Here is a 22,505-nt window from a genome sequence, read left to right as displayed (position 1 = left end):
TGAAAGGATAATTAAATTCAACAGAGTTGGATCAGAATTGGCTGCCCCAAGTTTAACAGGTCACAGAATGGGGAAGAAGTGAATCCCTGGAATTTTTTTGAACAACCCAGTGCAACAGATTTAGAAGGATCTTAGGGATCATATAGGTTAGCGTCACCTCTTGATGCATGAATTCTTGCCACAAAAATCCAAATAGATGCTCATCCATCTACTTGAACATTTTTGATGATGGAGAGCTCTCTAAAAAGGTCATTCCATGATTGAATATCTCTAATAAGTTCTTTCTTCTACTGAGAAATCTTCCTGTAATTTCTACTGTTTGGTTCTAGTTCTTCCCTCTCTGACAATCTCAAAATAATTCCAATCATGCTTACAGATTATAGGTATTTGAAGACAACACACATCCTTAAGCCCTTCCTCTTGTAAAGCCCCTCAATCATTTCTCCTGACTTACAGAATATTTCCCAGCCTGGTCCCCTACCCTTTGAATATACCAGTCCTTGAGTTCAGGGACCATTGTAAATGTGGTGCTCAAGTCTGAACACAATATCCCAAGGGTGTCATCTTAGTAGGGCAGAGTACATTGGAATTTTTATCTCCCATCATCTGGCCATCATGAATCTACTTATGCATATTTAGATTTTATTAGCTCTTTTTCCTTTTTTTTTTTTCTTTAAAGCAGTCACATCATCTTTTCTAATCTCCTTCCTCCCCATTTTCATTCCAGGAAAGGGTCAGCAACATTTACCCTGAGGATCTGATGCAGATAGTCAGCCACATGGACTCTTTAGATAATCACAAGGTGGGTCTTTTTTTTCCACCAAGGTGAATAATTTGGAGACATTCTTCCTGTGTTTTATAGGCTTAAGCAGGAACTTGTCACTGATTTACACAGAATTTGTCCTTCAGACCCCCAAGAGAAGGTTCTCTTCTTGCACTGTTTAAAACTAGGCTTCTAGATATTCTTTCCCCATTCCCAGCCTCCTCAAAATGACATTTTTTAATATATATAACTGGAATGCTTGCTTCCAGCTCTAGGTATGGCCTTTAGAAGCAAGAGTACAAAGAAGATCGGGTCCCCTCTCTGGACAAAAGAGATCTTCCCCTAATCCTTATTCCTAGTTGTGCTTTCAGTAATATGCAGGCATTCAGGAGGACACACAGAAGCCCTTACTTAAACCCAAAAACAAAATATCAAAAGCCATAGATATTTTTCCATTCTTCTGAAAAGTTTTTTTAATTTGGGCTCTGACATTGGCTGGTTTTATGGCTTATACCCTTCTTAGGGTGACATTAGTAGACCCCATAGAACACATCAAACCAAGACCAAGGAAGAGAAATGGGTTGTACCTGGTGGGATAGAAAAGGGAGAGGGAAGGGTTAATACCTTAAAGTAATGGAAATGCCTTGTCCGACATTTTAAAATACTCCAGGCTCACTCCACCACTTACTAGCATCTTGCCTCTTTGTTAGCTAGTTCTTCAAGAATCACTAGGGTGGTGGAATCAAGTTTGATGTCAGAATTGGAGAATTATAGTATGGTTGCCTGGGGAAAAGGAGATAGGACCTACCCAGGCAATCCAAGAACAACACATCCTATAATTGTTGTTTCCAAAGAGGACAGATGAGAGTCATAGGAAGCTGACAGGGAAAGAGCTCCTACTTAATCAAAGAGATCTCCTCTTTTTCCTTCCCAACTCCACCCCCACCTATTTTTTTTTTTTCCAAAAGGCACTTTCCCCTCACATGAAACCTGCCACTTTCCCTGGGTAAGGCCAGGAGAATTATATCATGTGATAAAGCAAAAGAATTTTGAATTCCCTTCATCTCAAGACTCAGGACTGATTTCTGATTTCTTATCTCTCAGTGCCGTGGGGATGTCACAAAGACCTATACCCTAGAGGCCTATGATAATTGGTTCAACTGTCTGAGCATGCTGGTGGCCACAGAGATTTGCAGGGTAAGTGGTTGTTCATGTCAGATCTGTGCTTTGAACAAGAGAAGTTCCCCATATGCAATGACATATACCACTCAGTGCTATAAGCAGATTCCATGTCCCCCATCCCACCATCTGATGAAGAAAAAAATAAAGCATAAACCTTCAATATATACAAGGATAGAAATATTCTCTCTACTTGTCAAAATAATACCCATCTAAAAACACAGCGTAACTCTTCAACTTCCAACCTTCTCCCAGAAGTCTTCCTCAATAAAGCAGTCCACCCTAATTTCTGCCTTTTCTGTCTACCACAGCACAGCTATGTGGCATAATAAATCGAGCCATCAGGCCTGAAGTCAGGTGGACCTGAGTCCAAATCTGACTTTAGCTGTGTGACCCTGGGCAAGTCACTTAATTTTTATTTGCCTCAGTTCCCTCAAGTGTAAAATGGAGATAATAATAGCACCTACAAATGAGATAATAGTTGGAAAGTGCTTAGCACGGTGCCTGGCACATGGTAAAAACTATATACGTGTGAGTTGTCATCATCATTTTATTGCCTTTTGCTCCCTCCTTTTCTAAGAATTTAGGGACCTGATTCTATCCCCTTGGGGGCACTTTTGGGCACATAATCTTGCACATAATCTTTGTGTGCTATGTGAATTTTGTCCCTCTATCATGACTCTAAGTTTGTTAAAGGAAGGGATTGTGTTTTTATACTTCTCATCTCTCCCATGGCCTTTGTCCAAACCTGGTCAAACAGTGGATGCTTAATGAGTGTGTGTGTCTGTCAGAAACCACATCACTAGAAAGGAACTGGATAAAATGAACCTGAATCAGCACGCAAGGGCTACTGTGTTTATCCTGCACAGCCCTTAGGCAGGTTGGGTGCCAGAAAGATAAAGGTAGACACATACAGCTGTGGCGAAGTAGCTTCTACGTCCAGGATGCCAAGAACCCCTCCTAGAAGTTAACCTTTTGTCGTGGGGGTGGGGAAGTTGCTGATACTTTCCTGCTGCCGGATGGATTACTTTACAGCTGGATAGGGAGGGCTGCCTGGGGAACATCGCACCCCTGGAAAAATAAATTCAAGCTAACCCTCCCTGTTTCCTCTCTGGCCTTGAGATTGCTCCTTCGAGAATACCATTTGGACCGGGATTTTTGAAGGCCAAGCTATTTGTGTTTAGAATGATCTCTTCTTCCCCACTTGGAGAAAATGACTTTTGGGGAAATCTAAGTGAATCTACCTATGCTTACTCGCCTCTGAGATTGTGACTACATATTTAGATGTTACATCCCAGTGTCTATCTATAAATTGCTTTAAATGTCCAGGATTGGTCCACTGGTCTTAAAATGAGATCTTCAAATGGGGAAAATTGTCATAGGCTTAAAAAATAATACCCTTTATAGGTCACACTCAGATTTTCTATAAAAGCCCACTTTGGGAAAAGTGTGTCCTATATTTGAACCAATACCATAAATATGTTGTAAAGATATATGAGAAAGACAAGTGAAGTTCACATCCTTCATGCTGCCTCTAATCAGTCTCCACAGAGGTATCTCGGGGAGAGAAAACAGAGATTAATTACAACCTTCCCTCCAAGTGTCACAGAGCAGAAGTTGGAGCAGCTGTAGTTTGAGTGTATTTGCCTCCTGAAGGACTTAACTGAAAGCCATTTCTTTGCTCCTTCAGGTGGTAAAGAAGAAGCAAAGGACAAGGATGGTGGAATTCTTCATTGATGTGGCAAGGGAATGTTTCAACATTGGGAACTTCAACTCCATGATGGCCATTATCTGTGAGTACACAACCCCCCCCCATCATACCCTCTCACTTCAAAGCTCCCATCCATTCATTTCATTCTAAGAGTAGGGCTTTGTGGAAGGTCAGGTTGCATTCACTGATAGTTGAACTATGTTGGAAGCTTCTTCATTTCTCCCAGTTCTGGTGGGGAGTTTTTCTTTGTGAATATTCCATCTCTTCCACCTCAACCCTTTGAAGTGAAGCAATACTCCCTTCAAAGAAAAAAGTGGTATTTTCATCAGAAAACTGATTCCTTGGTGCTTTCCTCCCTCTGACAGCCGGTATGAACCTGAGTCCAGTGGCACGACTAAAGAAAACGTGGTCCAAAGTCAAGACTGCTAAATTTGATGTTCTGGAGGTATGTGATGGGTTTCTTGGCATGGTGGCTAAGAAAGAGCTAATAGTAACTTTCTAAAAGAAATGCAACTGTAGTGTCCTAGAATATGATGAGACCTCAGCCATGCATCAAGAATTGCAAGGTATGGGGCAGCTATGTGGCTCAGTGGATGAAGTACCAGCCTTGGATTCAGGAGGACCTGAGTTCAAATCTGGGCACAGACACTTAACACTTACTAGCTGTGTGACCCTGGGCGAGTCACTTAACCCCAACTGCCTCACCAAAAACAAAAACAAAACAAAACAAACAAAAAAAGAATTGCAAGGTACTATGGTCTCCCCAGCCCAAGTCCTCAAAGGGTTTCTCCATACATGTGACTTTGAAGTTTTAGTAACCTAACCTAGAAGCCTCCATAGGTATCTTTGGTTGTGTTTTTAGGGCAAAAGGAAGACAAAAATACAGGCGGCTCAAAATGCCCTCATCTCTTTCCTTCTTCCCTCCCCCCAGACCTCCTTTACCAAATGGATAATGCTGGAAATTCCACCATTACTATGTTATTCCTTTTGATCATTCTTAATGTGCAAATAGCATTGGAGGGTGATACTCTAAGATGGCATCAGTATTGACAAGCTACTGTAAAGGAAGAATTTGAGAGGAAGTGTTGATGATGGGCTGATAGGAGAGCTCATGAGAGTATTATGTTGTCCCTAGGGACCAGGGGTAGAAAATATACAAGATAGTTGATGAAGCAAGGAGTCTGTATTTCTGAAGATTTTTTAAATCTACATCATTTGCCAGGTCAGCTTTGTGTCTGTGTCTCCCTAGCAACTACTTCAACTTTATACCAGGAAATCCCCATCTCCTGTGTACCCAGAAGCTTGTCTCTTCCCCCGCCGCGCCCCCCCCCCCCCCCCCCCCCGCCATTTCCTCTCTTAGGGTGGCTTGTCTCTCACTTCCTTTAGTAGGGAGTCAGATCCCATGATTCACAATGAAAGATTACCCTCTAGTGGCAGGATCTGAGATGAGGCCAAGGCTAGGGTTTGGTTTGTTTCCCCAGAAAAAAAGACTAGTGCCTTTTCTTATCTGGTCACTGAAGAGGGGATAAAGTGTTCAGCCCTGAAGAGACCTGGAGGAAGGAAAACCTTGGGAGAAGGACTTTTGGCTCATGTCCTATCCTTCTGTCTTGCAGCATCACATGGACCCATCCAGCAACTTCTGTAACTATCGCACTGCCCTGCAAGGGGCCGCCCAGAGGTCTCAGACAGCCAACAGTAGCAGGGAGAAGATAGTCATTCCAGTTTTCAACCTCTTCATCAAGGACATCTACTTCCTGCACAAAATACACACTAACCGCCTGCCAAATGGACAAATAAACTTCAAAGTAAGCCCAGGGAGTTACCAGGAAGAAATACTCATTCTGGATATAGATAATAGGGGCAAAGGGTGATGAAACAGAGTTGGAAGGCATCTAAGAGGTGATTTAGGCCAATTCCTTAGTCAACACATGGATCACTTCTGCAATACCTCTAACGAGACTGAAAGCATGCATCAGAGTGCTAGACATATAATAAATGAACACAGGAAGCAATTAGGAAACCATCAAGTGCTAGGATGAGTGGCACTGGCCCTAAGTGTAATATGAACATTCTGAAAAGGGATAGATCGCTGTGGGCTGGACAAAAGTCTTCAGAGATGATGTCAGACAAGTTGAGTGCTAAAGGAGGAGTAATATTTGACTAAGGGGAAAATGGAAGGAATTTGTGGGTGGGAAGGGAAGGGCAAGTGGATGGATTCTGTGATCAAAGGTACAGAGGTAAGAAAGAAATGAAGAAATGTCCATGTGGTATAGTAGAAATACAACTAGATACAAAGTCAGAAGACCTGGACATGAATTTAATTGTTACTCATTACCTACACCTCTTAAATGTCTCATCTCTTTAGATCAGTTTTCTCATCTGACCAGTGTGAGAGTTAGAATTGATGATCTAAGGATGATAGATTTAGAACTGGAAGTGATCTTAGAAGCCAAGTCCAACCCCTTCAAGTTGAGAGTGAGATTAAATAACTTGCCCATGGTCAAACAGCATCTAAGGATCTAAAGCAAGATTTGAGCTTGGATCCTTCCAGCCTCCAAGGATGGCATTCTATCCACTGCATGACCTAACTTCTAAATCCTCTAAGCAAAATAACAATGATGGCAAAGATGATAGCTCATATTTATATAGCAATTTAAGGTTTGCAAATATTTTAAAAACATCTCATTTGATCTTTAGAAGCAGCTTATGAGAGAAATGCTTTAATTATTCCCATTTTACAAATGAAGAAACTGGGGCTCAGAGAAGTCCAGAGTTATACAACTAGTATGTGTCTCATGTGGAATTTGGAGCCAGCTTTTAAAAATCAAGTCTCTAATCCATGATTCCATGACTCTGTTACATTCAGATGGTGCATAGAAAAAGACATGGGGAAAAAGTAGTGGTAGATAGGTAGATAGGGTGGTGTCAGAAAGAAGTCATTCGTATCCTAGCTGGGGCAGGTAGGTGGTACAGTACATAGAGTGCCTGGAATGGAGTCAAGAAGACTCTTTCTGAGTTCAAATCTGGCCTCAGACACTAGCTGTGTGACCCTGGGCAAGTCACTTCACTCTGTTTGCCTCAGTTTCCTCACCTGTAAAATGGGACTGGCAAACCAGTCCAGTATCTTTGCCAAAAAAACCCAAATGGAGTCATAAAGAGTCAGACACAATGGAAACAAGTGAACAACAACATCAACAATATAATGTGGTGGCAGCTAGGTGCACAGTGGATAAAGCATTGGAATCAGGAGGACCTGAGTTCAAATCTAGCCTCAGATACGTACTACCTGTGTAACCCTGGGCAAGTCACTTAACTACAATTGCCTCAAAACCCCCCATAATGTATATAATACTTTAAAGGAGTCAGAGAAATATAAGTCTGAGTCCCTACCCTAAAAGAGTTTGACACAGATAAAGAGTGAAAGTGTAGATAAGAGACCTCTCTTGAGGGTGTCTATCCTAAGGATCTAAATGAACAGATTTATTTGAGGTCACAATAGGAAAAAAAGTAATTTGGGTTTGAGTAGTTAAGGAAAGTTTCATGGAGTAAGTTGGACTCAAGTTGGTTCCTGAAGGATAGGCAAGGTTTGGATATATGGATAAGAGAGAGAGGAAATTCTCAGTGAAGGAAACAGGTAGAGAAGTGGGAATGTGTATAGAGATTGGGTAAGGCTGGGAGTTAGAGTGTAGATGCCAAGCTAATATCTAGAGGTACAGAGAGAATTGAGACATTAATTGAAGGGACGTTAAGAGTCTAGTCTAACCACACACACACACACACACACACACACACACGCACACACACACACACACACACACACACGAGTTTTACAGATGAAGAAACTAAGATTCAGAGTGGTTGTGATTTTCCCAAAGACACAATTCAGTACTAAAATTTAAAATACAAATAGTCTTTTGAGTTCCCCTAAGACTACAGAATCAGAAAATTGCTGTTTCCTGGCTAATATCTCCCCAACAAAGAGAAGGAAGCTGTCAGCCACTGGTGGACAAGTCTGCCTCCCAGTGCTCAGTTTTGGACTTGACCACACACGTCTATGTAAAGATCAATGTCTCCTAAAAATCAGCCCAAGTTTCCCACACCTATCAAGGAGACCTATCTAGGTACAAAACAGTAGGGAAAGAGACACACATAACCACAAAAGGAAAAGACAATCCATGTATAGAAGACTTTTCTTTCTTTCTTCCTTTCTTTCTTCCTTCCTTCCTTCCTTCCTTCCTTCCTTCCTTCCTTCCTTCCTTCCTTCCTTCCTTCCTTCCTTCCTTCCTTCCTTCCTTCCTTCCTTCCTTCCTTTCTTTCTTTCTTTCTTTCTTTCTTTCTTTCTTTCTTTCTTTCTTTCTTTCTTTCTTTCTCTTTCTTCCTTCCTTCCTTCCTTCCTTCCTTCCTTCCTTCCTTCCTTCCTTCCTTCCTTCCTTCCTTCCTTCCTTCCTTCCTTCCTTCCTTCCTTTCTTTCTCTTTTTTTGGTGAGACAGTTGGGGTTAAGTGACTTGCCCAGGGTCACACAGCTAGTAAGTGTCAAGTGCCTGAGGCTGGATTTGAACTCAGGTCCTCCTGAATCCAGGGCTGGCGCTCTATCCACTGCATCACCTAGCTGCCCCAAGAAGTCTATACTTTCATATTCATTATTTCACCTGATGCTAATAACAAAATCTCCATGTTATATACAGAGGCTATTATCCCTATTTGATTGATAAAGAAAGACCACACAGCAAATTAATAGTAGGGCCCTGAACAAAAGCCAGGTCCCTTGACTCCTTTTTGAGAATATTTTGGTCCGCACTTGATCATTCAATATTTTTTTTTTTTGCTGTTTAATAAATATTTACTGACTCTTGTGTTTTTTAGAAATTTTGGGAAATTTCCAGACAAATTCATGACTTTATGACATGGAAACAGGTGGAATGTCCTTTTGAGAAAGATAAGAAGATCCAGAGTTACTTACTCACAGCACCTATTTACAGTGAAGAAGGTAAAATTTTTTCATCTATATTATCTCCCAACCCTGTAGGAAAGGCAGTTATATGTGGGTGCCATGCAGATAGCCTGGGGTGGAGTGGCTCTTCAACAGAAGATCGTCCTATGTGTAAAGCATCCCTATTGAAATAACTCCCACCCTGCAAAATAATTCCCAGTTTGGCAATCTAGTTGTAAAGCAATTTAAATTCTTGTTCCTAAGTCTTCTTCATACCCTTTACTCTCTCCCCTTGACACAGGGGATGGTAAGGGGAGGGCTTCATGGCCTTGTTTGAATAGATGCTGAAGAGAGAAGTATGAGCTTGGGAAAAATACTCGAGCACCCAATTCTAAAAAGTGTTCTTTTTCAGCTCTCTTTGTAGCATCCTTTGAAAGTGAAGGTCCAGAAAATCATATGGAAAAAGACAGCTGGAAGACACTCAGGTATGCAAACTTCACTTAAGAAAATGACTCAGGATAACAAGATGGCAAGCAAGAACACTACTGTATTCTTGGCTGAATAAAGAGAGGATTGTGTTCACCTGGAGTATTGGGTTCAGGTCTGGGTATCCCATTTTAGAAAGGACCTTGAGAAGCTTCAGTATCCCCCAGAGGACAACCAGAAAAGTAAAGGACCATGCGAAGTTTTGTTGAAAGAACTGACGATGTTTAGCCTTGAGAAAAGACAGTGGCAGCGAGTGAAGAAAGATGTCTTTGTGTGTCTCCAAGTGGCTATCCCTTGGAAGAGAGGATACATTTGTACTGCCTGGTCCCAGATGTCAGAAGCAGGAGCAATGGATGGAAGTATCAAAGAGGCAAATTTAGGCTTTACAGAAAATTTTTTAAAATTAGCAAAAATAGAATCTTTCAAAAACCATGCAAAACTTCCTCCTAATTTGAGCCATCTCACATCATTGGAAATATTCAAGCAAAGATGGGATGGACACTTATGTTAAGCCTGATATAGAGGGGATTCTTGAACAAATATGAGTTGGACCAGAGGACCTCTTAAGTCATTTGCACTTGTGAGATTTTATGAAGACCATAAACACCCTGTGATCTATCTACCTAATGATTCTGGACCAAAGCATCTAGGAATGGTTTATAAGAGTTCAGTATAGTCCTTCCTGATTGTATCATCATCAAAGGTTGGAGATATAACCTAAAGATCCCAACTTTCCCATTAATATGATTTCTGCTATGGATACTACTTTTCTTGGACATGTCCTTATTTCTGGTATATTCCAACCAACATTATGCAAGGGCATGAAACTGTTCTGTACCCTTTTATTTACATCTCACATTTAATTTGCAAATAATGGAAAATGGATGCTCTTACCACCTGGCTAACATATTTGTTTTTCTTTTCCCTCAAATTTAGGACAACTCTTCTTAACAGAGCCTGAAATTTCAGGGTGCAGCATATAGAAGTGGAGGGAAAAAAGCACATGAATGAATCAAGTTTTTATCCTGAATGACAAGGGGTTGAGATGAGCAAGACCTCACTGGTTGGGGTCTGTTTTGTATATACATTTTGTGAAAAAAAAAAAGGGTAAATATTTCATGCATCAACCTTAAGGCACTTAAAAAAATGAAGGTTTTTGTTTATTTTAAATATCAGGGCAGGGCCCTGTTTGGGGACAGGGGGGATTATCATGGGAGAGAGTATCCATGGTAATGTCTTAATCTAATAAAATGTAGATTTTTATTTTCCATGTTTAATTACTTCCATCTTAAGAAGAATAAATCTTAAAAACCCAACCAAATACAACCTGAACACTGCACAGGTTCAGTGCCCTATCAGACAGTCTCTATAGCAGTGTCTCTCTAAAGTCGGGGACTAGTGCCTTATAAGGTACTGAAATTGTCTAGTGTACCTATTCCTTTCAAGCTGGAAGTAAGCAAATTCAAACCAGGAGGGATGGAGACCCAGAGAGCAGCTACATCTTTGTAAATATATGGGGAGATAGTATGGCACAGGGACTAGAACATACCTACCTATAATAGCAGAAGGGCAGCATTCCATTTTTTCTGACCTTGTTTGAGGAATGGGATAACTGCTAAAGCTATGAGGAGTCTTATAGTCTGAATGCTTCTGAAGATGATTATTTGAGTTTGGACTGTCAATAGTTTACATTTTCATTTTCCTTTATCAGGGATTTAGTGGGAGGGGGGAAACAAGCTTGTATGTAATCTACAAACTACACACTTAGATACAGAATTTTCCCTAATGATATGTCTGGCAAATTGTTCCTAGAAACCTTTCAGAGAAAATGGGAAAAATAAAAGAGTAAATCTAAAATTAGGCAAGGGAGGTAGACGTGAAACAGATGTCAGTTTTTAAGGCCATAGCAAAAGAGAAAATAGTATCAGAATACCCTGGCATTTCGAGATATTGTTTGAACCCCAGTACAAGGTGAAAATTAGGCTATTCTGTCAGCCAATGATACTAGATGATTACTCCCTCCTTCCAACTGTTCTCAAATAGATGTTTAATTGGGGCACTGAAAAATTTAATATTAGCAAAACCACTGACAAGTGTAGCCATTCATATGAAAAACTACCCATCAGTAGAAAATGTTTTCTTTTTCCCCAATTAGAGCAGTAAATTATTTTCCCTATATCCACTTCAAAGGAGTACACCCTTGCTCTTATCAATCATGAGGAAGTATCAACTTCACCACATTCTATAGCTGGATGATCTCCGATAAACCCATGCATACATCTTCTTTCCTCATAGATTTTGTTTATAAGCACTCATTTTTCCCCCAGAGAATAAAACTGGAAAACCTAGGTAGATGCATTTTGTTTGTTTCCCGTTCCCATAGCACTAAAAGAAAGAGGAACAAATGTTGAATAGATGCCTTGAAATCAGATGCTCAGATGGAAGGAGGTAGTAGGAGGGGCTAGCTTAACAAGACTAGCCTGGAGAGGGGAGAGGGAAGGTGACTGTTTTTGTGATCTGCTGCTATATTCCTGTGCTAAAGAACAGAATTCTCAGCCCTGTGGTAGAGTAAGAATATTTATACTGTATTATTACAGTGTTTTGCACTTTTCAGAGACATTCTAGATCGTACATATTGTCAAACACTATAAAAGGAATTGTATATCAGCTTTGTTTATGTATTTGAGATAAAGAAAGGGATGCTTAAAATTTAAGAATATATATATATATATATATTTGAAATGCAATTTTAGACCACTTTCTGTACAAGTATTAAAAAGCTTTCACATAAATGTGCACTTCCCTGGTCGATCAGTTCTAGTGTATACTTGAAATAGAGTTGGTGTCTCCATTTGTTACTTTTTTTTCCCAGTTCGATCCACTCATTCCTTACTTAATAAGGTGTTTTGCTATTCTAAGATGAATTACAAAGTATAAAGCTGTACCATAAAAGCAGGATATTCTATGTGTGACTGGGTGTGCTTGCATCAATAATAAAAAAAAAAAGTTGTTCCAACCACACTGACCTTGGTTTCTCCTTTTATATCTATAGAATTGTCTCAATGAATGAGTGAATGATTTGGGGTATTGTTTACTAAATACTCTTTTTAAAAAGACAATATAGAGGGCAGCTAGGTAGTGCAGTGGATAAAGCGCTGGCCCTGGATTCAGGAGGACCTGAGTTCAAATCTGACCTCAGACACTTAACACTTACTAGCTGTGTGACCCTGGGCAAGTCACTTAACCCCAATTGCCTCAACAAAACCAAAACCAAAACCAAAAACAAAAAAGACAATATAGAACCATCACTGCAGCCTCAAAAAAAGAAATAAAATAGATGGTTACCTGGTACTCCCTGCTCCATTATGCGTCTTGATATTTAATCCAAGAGAAACTAAAATATTAATGGTACCTTACATTTGTATATATAATCTTTATACTTTTCAAAGTACATCCATCCTATCTTTCAATCTTCAGAACAGCCATGTGAGGCAGGCAGGACACATTTTTATCTCCATTTGGCAGATGCCGACACCAAAATGCAGCAAGGTGAATTACTTACTCAAGGTCATATAGCTAGATAAAGCAAAGAGTTTTATTCCTTTTTCTTTTTTTTTTAAGTGAGGCAATTGGGGTTAAGTGACTTGGCCAGGGTCACACAGCTAGTAAGTGTTAAGTGTCTGAGGCCGGATTTGAACTCAGGTATTCCTGAATCCAAGGCTGGTGCTCTATCCACTGTGCCACCTAGCTGCCCGAGTTTTATTCCTTTTTGATATCACACCTCCCTAGAAGCAATAGCATCTAATTTTGCGTTTGGTTTTTACTGAATCTGAGCTAGTGAGTGACAAGTTCATCTGCATCAGACAGTTAAGCTTCTGGACCAAGAGCAATGGACAGACACCAAAAGAAATCACCAATTCCCCCTACATTTGGTAACCCAAAACAAATGTCCATCTTTTCAAACCTACTTTTAAAAAACAGGCTAAGAAAACAAAAGTAAAAACCACAAACTGGTTATCTCCACAAGCTTCTGGGCTAGCCTCTCCAAAAATACATTCCCTATCTTCTCAGTTCTTCCATCTTCTTGTCCCAACCCCCAAACTACCCAAGTTGTAGCAAAATGCAGCATGCTGGCAAGCTCCCCATTGTTCAAGAATACAAGCCATTTCATGAGGCCATCTTGCATCAATTTTGTCCCTGAGGAGAACTAAACAGCTGCTGGGATCTGTGTACACCAGTCCTTACAAAATAGGTATTTATTAGCATCCACTTTGACTGGTTAAGGGAAGTGGAATGTTCAAAAGCTATAAATCAGAGCTGTGAAAGGATTTCTTTGTTCTACAATGAATCAATAACCTGGGCATTGCTGATAAATAGCAAATGGAGGCAGAGTATCCATAAATTCACAATGAATATGATTACATTTCATCTTCCAAGCAAGCACTCATTTCTGTCTTTGGAGAATTAACTAACCACTATTTTGCATGGCCAGCAAGAGCAACAAAACCTTCATCTGACACTCTTGCATCAAACCCCAGGCGTTGCATAAAACTACTAAGTCCCAGAGACTCAAGCGTAATACGGTCTTAGGGTGTCAGAGCTAGAAGGAAGCAAAGAGGTCATCTAGTATTAATTTAGCCCCCTCATTTTACAGCTGACAAAATTGATTCCCAGACAGGTGATGGGATTTGCCCAAGTAACAGCAAAGCTGAAACTCCAGACCCAAACCTAGTGACCTTTCCAGGACACCAAGCTCCTGATGTCACATACTCATTCCTTGGCATATCAGAGTACTGATTCTAATAGTGAAAGGGTGTTTGACACATTCATTTGGCCTCAAAACCAAACAAATAAACAACAACAAAAAACACCCTTCTGTTGTATGGACAGCACACCCATGTCATTCACAGGCCTGCTAATACAAGACACGGTAGCAAAACAGATTCAGCTTATGATGTTGTCTGTGCCTGAAACAGATGCATCAATTTCCCCCTTTAGTAAAGTTATTATTTGGCAAATCAGTGAATTAATTCTTATATTTTACAGCTTTGTACTTTGAAATCTGGCCTGGAGCTGACAGATGGTTTATAAGTTTTTATTAATCATGACCAAACATGAGCAAAAAGATTGTGAACACATTAAGTATTACAAATTTACCCTACAAACAGTCGAGTGCTCATCACTGTGCTGCACTTTAACTGATTTAGATATGCTATCTGTATGATGATTCACCAATAGTAGGAGATGTTCCTGTAGTGCCCCAGATATGAGCCTGATCCAGTTATTCTCAATGTCGCAATGGAAACCAAGGTCAAATATCTACCCATCTACCAAGGGTTGTGTTATAACTGATGACCATGGCACAGTGCATAGAAACTATCCATCCCATGTGAGTTTGAAGCCAGGACCTATTATTTAAAAATAAACAGCTTACAGGGCAGCTAGGTAGTGCAGTGGATAAAGCACAAGCCCTGGATTCAGAAGGACCTGAGTTCAAATCTGACCTCAGACACTTGACACATACTAGCTGTGTGACCCTGGGCAAGTCACTTAACCCCCATTGCTCACAAAAAAGCAAAATAAATAAATTAATTTAATTTTTAAAAATAAGTAGCTTACATTTTTGAAGAGTCTCAAAAGGCTTATCCCACTTTTAAGATCTAACAGCTTACAATTGGGCTAAGATTTTTGGTATGTCTTGTGTAGAGCTCTAAGGCTTAGCTCACAATCCTATAAGTTAGGAAGGACAAGAACTATCTCCATTTTCCAGATGAGGAAATTGAAACTAGTTCCTTAGCCTATGAAATAGTAGAATAATTAAATTACAGTTAATCCTTAATTAACCTCAGATTAATTTTAATCTTATTTCTCTATCACCAACTCCTCTAAATTATTTTCCTAGAGACCTCAAGGTGATAGATCAGGCCTTTCCCTCCTTTTTATTACCATTATCACTCTCATCTTCACACAACCCACACATTCCCTCTTTTCCAAAAATTTTTTTTCTAAAAACTTTAAAAAATTTACTTATTGGGGATTTTTTGATGAGTGAATATTTTTCTAATTTGATGATGAAAGGCAATGAGAAACTAGAACTCATTTTATAGTAACTTACTTTACAACTAATTTTGTTGGACATCATCAGTTCTATAAAGCAAGATATGCCTTGCCTCTAGACTGGAATTTTATTTACTAAGATCACAGAATGGTGGGAAAAGGCAATGCTTTCTTCTGTTCTATATTTTATTCCTAATAGACTTTTTGTTTACTCAAGAATGATGCTATATTCATGTTAGAATGGAGAACAAGGAAGAAGATAGGATTTGTTCCACATAAATCATCAGCATTTCTATACATGACCAACAAAGTCCACAGCAAGAGATAGAAAGAGAAATTCCATTTAAAGTAACGTGTGTAATTTAAAATTCTAAATGTGGGTTCTAATCTGTCCCCTCCAGTTTTGGGGGGAAACTGACTAAAATTACTGATAAATGAGTTTAGAATTTTTTTAAGGGTTTATTGAAAGGTAGTAAAAGAAAGAGAAAGATTGAGAAGAGATTTCTTATAACCTGTCAATCCTAGCTTTCCTAATCTCCCATTTCTGAAGTTTTCTGCCACCATGCCGATGTCTCACAGCCAAAGAGGAAGAACAGTCCCACCAGCATCTCCTTCCTCCTTCGTGTCCTCCTCCCAGAAATGGGAGGTTCCTCAAGTTGATTGGCTGGTAGCCTTGATAGTACCCACAAGCAAACATCACTTCCTGACACCAAGGGCCTTGACCGCATGGCTTGCCCTCAGAGGCCTTCTCCTCATGGCAGAGCTTTTCTACAGTAAGTCTTCAGCAGGTGGCATCATTTCAATCGTTACAAATGGTAGACAATATAAAATACTTGGGAGTCTACTTGCCAAGACAAAACCAGGAACTCTATGAGCACAATTACAAAACACTTTTTACACAAATCAAATCAGATCTAAATAATTGGAAAAATATCAATTGTTCATGGATAGGCCAAGCTAATATAACAAAAATGACAATTCTACCTAAATTAATTTACTTATTCATTGCCATACCAATCAGAGTACCTAAAAATTACTTTATACAGCTAGAAAAAATAATAACAAAATTCATCTGGAAAAATGAAAGGTCAAGAATATCAAAGGAAATAATGGAAAAAAATGCACAGGAAGGTGGGCTAGCTGTACCAAATCTGAAGCGTTACTATAAAGCAGCAGTCATCAAAACCATCTGGTACTGGCTAAGAAATAGCATGGAAGATTAATGGAATAGGTTAGGCACAGGAGACATAGTAGTAAATGACACTAGTAATGTAGTGTTTGATAACCCCAAAGACTCCAGCTTCTGGGAAAAGAACTCAGTATTTGACAAAAACTGCTGGGAAAACTGGGAGATAGTATGGCAGAAACTAGGCATATACCAACATCTTACACCTTATACTAAAATAAGGTCAAAATGGGTACATGCTTTAGACATAAAAGGTGATACCATAGGTAAATTAGGAGAGGAAGGAATAGTTTACCTCTCAGATCTTTGGAAAGGAAAACAGTTTATGACCAAACAAGAGATAGAAAATATTATGAAATGTAAAATGGATGATTTTGATTACATTAAATTAAAAAAGTTTTTGTACAAACAGAAGCAATGCATCCAAAATTAGAAGGGAGGCAGAAAGCTGGGAAACAATTTTTATGTCCAGTACTTCTGATAAAGGCCTCATTTCTAAAATATATCAAGAACTAAATCGAATTTATAAAAATCCAATTCATTTCCCAATTGAGAAATGGTCAAAGGATATGAACAGGCAGTTTTCTGATGAAGAAATCAAAGCTATCTATTGCCATATGAAAAAAATGCTCTAAATCACTATTTATTAGAGAGGTGCAAATTAAAACAACTCTGAGGTACCACCTGACACCTATCAGATTGGCTAATATGACAAAAAGGAAAATAATAAATGTTGGAGAAGCTGTGGAAAAATTGGAACACTAATGCATTGTTGGTGGAGCTGTGAACTGATCTAACCATTCTGGAGAGCAGTTTGGAACTATGCCCAAAGCCTTTTGACCCAGCAATACCACTATTAGGTCTTTTTCCCAAAGAGGTCATAAAAAGGGGAAAGGGATCCACATGTACAAAAATATTTATAGCTGCTCTTTTTGTGGTGGCAAGGAATTGGAAATTGAGGGGTTGCCCATCAATTGGGGAATGGCTGAACAAGTTGTGGCATATGAATGTAATGGAATGCTATTGTGCCATAAGAAATGATGTTCAGAAATGGAGTTCAGAGAAACCTGGAAGGACTTGCATGAACTGATGATGAGTGAGATGAGCAGAACCAGGAGAACATTGTACACAGTATCAACTGTGTGTTGATCAAATGTGATAGACTTGATTCTTCTCAGCAATACAATGGTCCAAGATAGTTCCAAAGGACTAATGGTGGAAAATGCTCTCCAAATTCAGAAGAAAAAAAAAAAGAACTGTTGAATCTGGATGCAAATCGAACCATACTATTTCTATTGTTTTTGTTGTTGTTGTTGTTGTTTTTTGAGGTTTTTCCTTTTTGCTCTGATTCTTCTCTCATAACATGACTAATGCAGAAATGTGTTTAATGTGATTGTACATATATAACCTATATCAGATTACCTGCTGTCTTGGGGAGAGGGAGGGAAAAAAATTTGAAACTAGAAATCTTATAAAAACAAATGTTGAAAACTATCTTTAAATGTAACTGGAAAATAAAATATTTATATGGAAAAAATAAATAATAAAAAAAGAAGATAGGATTTGTTCCTCGTGAGGAAATGACACTGGAATTTGATAAGTCAGTCAATAAGCATTTATTGAGATTCTAGTTTGTGTCAAGCATTGTGCTCAGTGCTAGGGATACAGACAAACCCCCAAACCTCCTGCCAAGGAGCTCACAATAAAATACAGAAGACAAGTAAGCAACTGCATGAAACAAGCTATATACAGGATCAATTAGAGATAATCAAGGGGAGTCACTAGAATAATAGTGTGGTTGGTTCTATTAAGGAGTCAAAAAACATTATCATACAATCAGTATGACTGCAAATCCAAAAGAGAAGGGTCACGTGAGAACACAAAACTATAACTAGGATCTTGAACCCAGGGCTTTTTCCAGGTACTAACATCTAAGAACACTATTTCCTCCCTGAAGATTCAGAGACCATTAGATTCATGCCTCAAAGTCCTCTGCTGGTCTGTGCCTCAACACTGGTTGAAAAGGAAGGGGCCCAAGGGGGCAGCTAGGTGGCGCAGTGGATAGAGCACCGGCCCTGGAGTCAGGAGTACCTGGGTTCAAATCCGGCCTCAGACACTTAATACTTACTAGCTGTGTGACCCTGGGCAAGTCACTTAACCCCAATTGCCTCACTAAAAAAAAAAAAAAAGAAAGAAAAGGAAGGGGCCCCTAGAAAAAATCCTGGGATCATTACCAAGGAACTAGGAATGGTTAGACTACCCCTTATCCCACTATTATTATACAGGTCTGTGTTGTCCACAGGGTTTGGGGAAAGTGCAACCCCAGGAAAAGGGTCAGCAAGTGTGGTCATTGCTAACAGAGATCAGGATAGATGAGGACACAAGCAGTGAGGGACAGCTTCTCTGAGAAGGCAGGAAAATTTCTCTTCTTTAGGTGTAAACAGAAGAAAGTGACAGTATAGATCCTTATATCCCAAGAAGTATCCCAGGGACCGGCAGCCATCTGGGGAGTTGTCTCCCAACTATACCTGGCCTGTGAAGAGGACACCCTTCATGGGCTGCATTATATCATGTTCCACACTGGAAAAGGGGGAGATACTTTAAGAAAGGTAAGGCAAGGGAAGGGTTGACAGTTCAAGGAATGCACTTCAGAGTGAAACTAGGATATCTAAGAGAACACCAAGCTGTCTATTACCTTCCCCAAGTATGAGGGCAGGGATTGAGATAGAGGAAAGACTGTAACCCGGGCATCAAATTCTTTCAAATAGGTTGTTATACATATGTCACAATACATTCAAAATGGAAGTGTGACCTAAATATTGAATACCATACCATAAGAAACCTAGAAAGCAAGTCATATTCCAGTCACAGATTGAAGTAAGGAGTGATTTACCAAATATGGTATAGTTATGATTACAAAAGATAAAATAGATAATGTTGATGATTAAAAAATTGAAAAGATTTTACATGAATGAAATCAATGCAATTAAGAAGGAAAGTGGTCAACTGAGAAAAAGACTTTGTACAAAATCCATGAAACAGACTAATGTTCAAGATATAGAGATGCCTAACAAATACAGAAGACAAAAGGTATTCCCCAATAGATAAGTGGTCAAAGGATATAAACGTTCTCAAAAGAATTACAATTAACAACTATATAAAACATTTCTCTGAATGACCAATGAGAAATGAAAATGGAGACAATTCTGAGGTTTCACCTCATACCTAGAAAATTAACAAAAATGACAAAAGATGAAAATAGCCAATCTTGGAGAGATTGTAGAAAGACAGGGAAACTAATGTATTGCTGGTGTAGCTGTCAATTAGTTCAACTATTCTGGAAGTCAATTGTTCATACCCTTTTACCCAGAGATTCCTTTACTAAGCATATGCATCAGGTAGAAAATGGATAGAAATGAAGGTCCTATGTATACTGAAATATTTATAACAGCATTTTTTTGTGATAATAAATACCTGGAAACAAAACAGATGCCCCTTGATTAGGGAAGGGCTGAACAAAATGTGGAAAATGGATTTATGGCTGTGACTATGCTATAAGAAACAATCTAAGATTTAATTTAAGATATTGAAGCATGGGAAACATATGAACTAATGCAAAGTGAAGTAAGCAGAATCATGAAAATACTATGCACATTGACAATGTAGATATAAAGAGCAACAAAAATCAAAACTGAAGGCTTCAAAATTATAGTGGCTGAGAAGGTTTGATAGAAAAAAATATTATGAGTTACCTCCCACTGCTTCTATGCTGAGAGGTCTGGAATCTATGGTGTGTAACACCATGTTAGTCATTTTCTAATATTTTGGCTAATTTTGCTGAACTTTTTGCTCTCTTTTTGAGTCTTTATTATGTAGAAAGGATAGCTTTTGGGGAGGGGAAAATAAGAGAAACACACTGGAAAATCTGAGATAAAAACAAAAGATTATCCATAAAATTTATTTTTTAAAATAATTCTTGCTTTACCTACTTCACTGAATTGTTTTGAGAAGCAAAAGAGATAATGTATATAAAATGCAACCTAAAAGCATATAGAAGTGAAAAAAAGGTTGTTATCAACATTGGAGAAGATAATCTCAGCAGAACAGTATGGTAAAAGTCAGGTTGCAAAAACTGAGGAATGAGTGGGTGTTAAGGATGGCATATCATCGGGAAATATCATTGCTTCAACTACATTTTGGGAAAGCCAGCCTAGAGCTAACATGTCCTTGAAACTGCTGCCTGTCATGAATAGCTTCTTCCACCTCACCCTCACACATGCAGTGATCATTTTTGCCTCCACACTTTTGCTCATATTGTTTCTATGCAGAGACTGCCGCACATCACTTTTTTTGTCTTTATAAATATTATCCATCATTCAAGACAAAACCCCAGTCATGTATTAATCTTACCTCCCTAATTAGATCATAAACTCTGCAAGGATGCATTTCTTCTGTCTCTCCAAGTACAGACCTAGCCTCATTATGTTCAATTAAGATTTAAAGATTAATTAACCTAAGCAATAAAATTTAAATGGATTTGACAAGTGATTAAAAAGACACTAAAATTTCAAGCCTCCCCAAAGTCCTTTTCCAATGCTTCATCATGGCAATGAGGTGATAGTCATTAGTGAGGGAGTTTCTAAAAAGCTAAGTGCAAACTCCTGCAAACTGCCGTTTTAAAAATGCTTCATATATGTCCCTTGCTACAGACCATGTCTGTTTCCCAAGGACCGGACTAGCTCAGTATAGAAAGGCTCATCATCAGTTGATTGGACATTTAGTGATGAATCACTTTGGTCATTGTAAATCATGAAAGAAAACAAATATAAAATGGTACTCAGGACCACTGAGTGGACCCCTCCCATTTCTGCATTAATGGTGGCAAAGTGGCAAGAAGGGAGTCAAAGGGTGCTAAGAATCATACATATTTAGACAATTTATAATCACTAACAGTTGGTACTCAAAAGTTGATAGCCTTCTTCAATGACCAGGGAATGGGCACAGTACTGGAGGATTATCTGTATTGATATCCTTGCTACTAATGACATCAAAAAACAAAAAGGAAGTTTTACAGCTCAACAGAACACATGGATTCTCCTTGGGAAGGTAAATAAGGGAGTCAGTTAATCTGGCTTTATCATGTGTCCAGAAGTAAAAAGAAGCATTTCCTGGAATATCTGATCACCTCGTATTATGGTATTTATGATATTTGGGAGAAAAAAGGCCCATGGAAATTAATGCAGTTTGTGCACTGATGTCCATTACAGGAGGTAAAGAAATTCTGCAAAAAACATTCTCCAAATAAATCAACATGTATTTAATCATCATTAGTTAGGAGAAATGGGAAGAACAAAGAGACTTATTTAGACATGAAGTAAAGAAAATCTTCCCAGATAGCACAGCTATTATAAAGTGGAATGAGCTGCCTTAGGAGGGAGGCAGCTCCTATTCACTAGAAGTTAACAAACAAAAGACTGGATGTCAGTTTGTCAGGTCTTTGGTAGAAGGAATTCTTCTTAGGGTAAGAACTGGACTAAATGGATGCCGAAGTCCCTTCCACCTTTGAGATGCAATAATTATATGATTTAGTGGGCAGATATTGCCAATTGAAGCTAAACCACACTAGTGCATGGTTTAAAAACCTTTTAAAGTGCCTCTTAGGCACTTACCTTATAACTGTTGAACAAGTATAAACAAATTAGAGTAACACAGAATCCACAGTTTCCTTAAAGATTCTGACCTTAAAGATCCTGATATATAAATATCAATTATCATCATTATATTGATACAAAGGTCTATTAAACAAATTCATTTACTTGAAAATTCCCTGATATGGTAGGTCTCATTTTTTACCAGGGATGCAGTTTATTTAATATTAGAACTATAATTAATTATATTAATAACAATATAGACAAAAATCATAGTCACATTAATGGATCCAGGAAAAGCTTGACAAAAAATGCATCCATTTCTGTTTAACAAACAGTAGAAAACAGTAATAAAGGGAACTTTCCTTAAAATGATAAATAGCATATATCTAAAATCAAGAATTATCATTACATGTAATATAGATCATCTAAAATCCTTTTCAATAAATTCAAGGATAAATGTATCACTACTTCTATTGACATAGTACTAAAATACTGATTATAGCAATGACAAGAAAAAAAAATTAAAGAAATAACCATAAGTG

The 22,505-nt window shown here is 38.6% G+C and overlaps 1 protein-coding gene across 6 annotated transcripts in view; it reads left to right on the top strand.

The window, feature by feature from the left end:
* Positions 1-12,088, top strand: part of RASGEF1A (RasGEF domain family member 1A) — a 346,198-nt gene extending 334,110 nt beyond the window's left edge. For all 6 annotated transcript variants that reach the window (XM_043986013.1, XM_043986011.1, XM_043986015.1 and 3 more), the window contains 8 exons: positions 728-802; positions 1,868-1,960; positions 3,633-3,735; positions 4,019-4,098; positions 5,267-5,458; positions 8,517-8,640; positions 8,996-9,068; positions 10,006-12,088. In XM_043986013.1, coding sequence (XP_043841948.1) covers positions 728-802; positions 1,868-1,960; positions 3,633-3,735; positions 4,019-4,098; positions 5,267-5,458; positions 8,517-8,640; positions 8,996-9,068; positions 10,006-10,030 — 765 coding nt within the window. In that variant the 3' untranslated portion in view covers positions 10,031-12,088. The remainder of the gene's footprint in view (positions 1-727; positions 803-1,867; positions 1,961-3,632; positions 3,736-4,018; positions 4,099-5,266; positions 5,459-8,516; positions 8,641-8,995; positions 9,069-10,005) is intronic.
* The last annotated feature ends 10,417 nt before the right edge of the window (positions 12,089-22,505 follow it).

This window comes from Dromiciops gliroides, chromosome 2 (genome assembly GCF_019393635.1).
Source record: "Dromiciops gliroides isolate mDroGli1 chromosome 2, mDroGli1.pri, whole genome shotgun sequence".
Classification (NCBI taxonomy): Eukaryota; Metazoa; Chordata; class Mammalia; order Microbiotheria; family Microbiotheriidae; genus Dromiciops; species Dromiciops gliroides.
The sequence above is the reverse complement of the archived record's forward strand: the minus strand, read 5'-3'. Positions and strand labels throughout refer to the sequence as shown.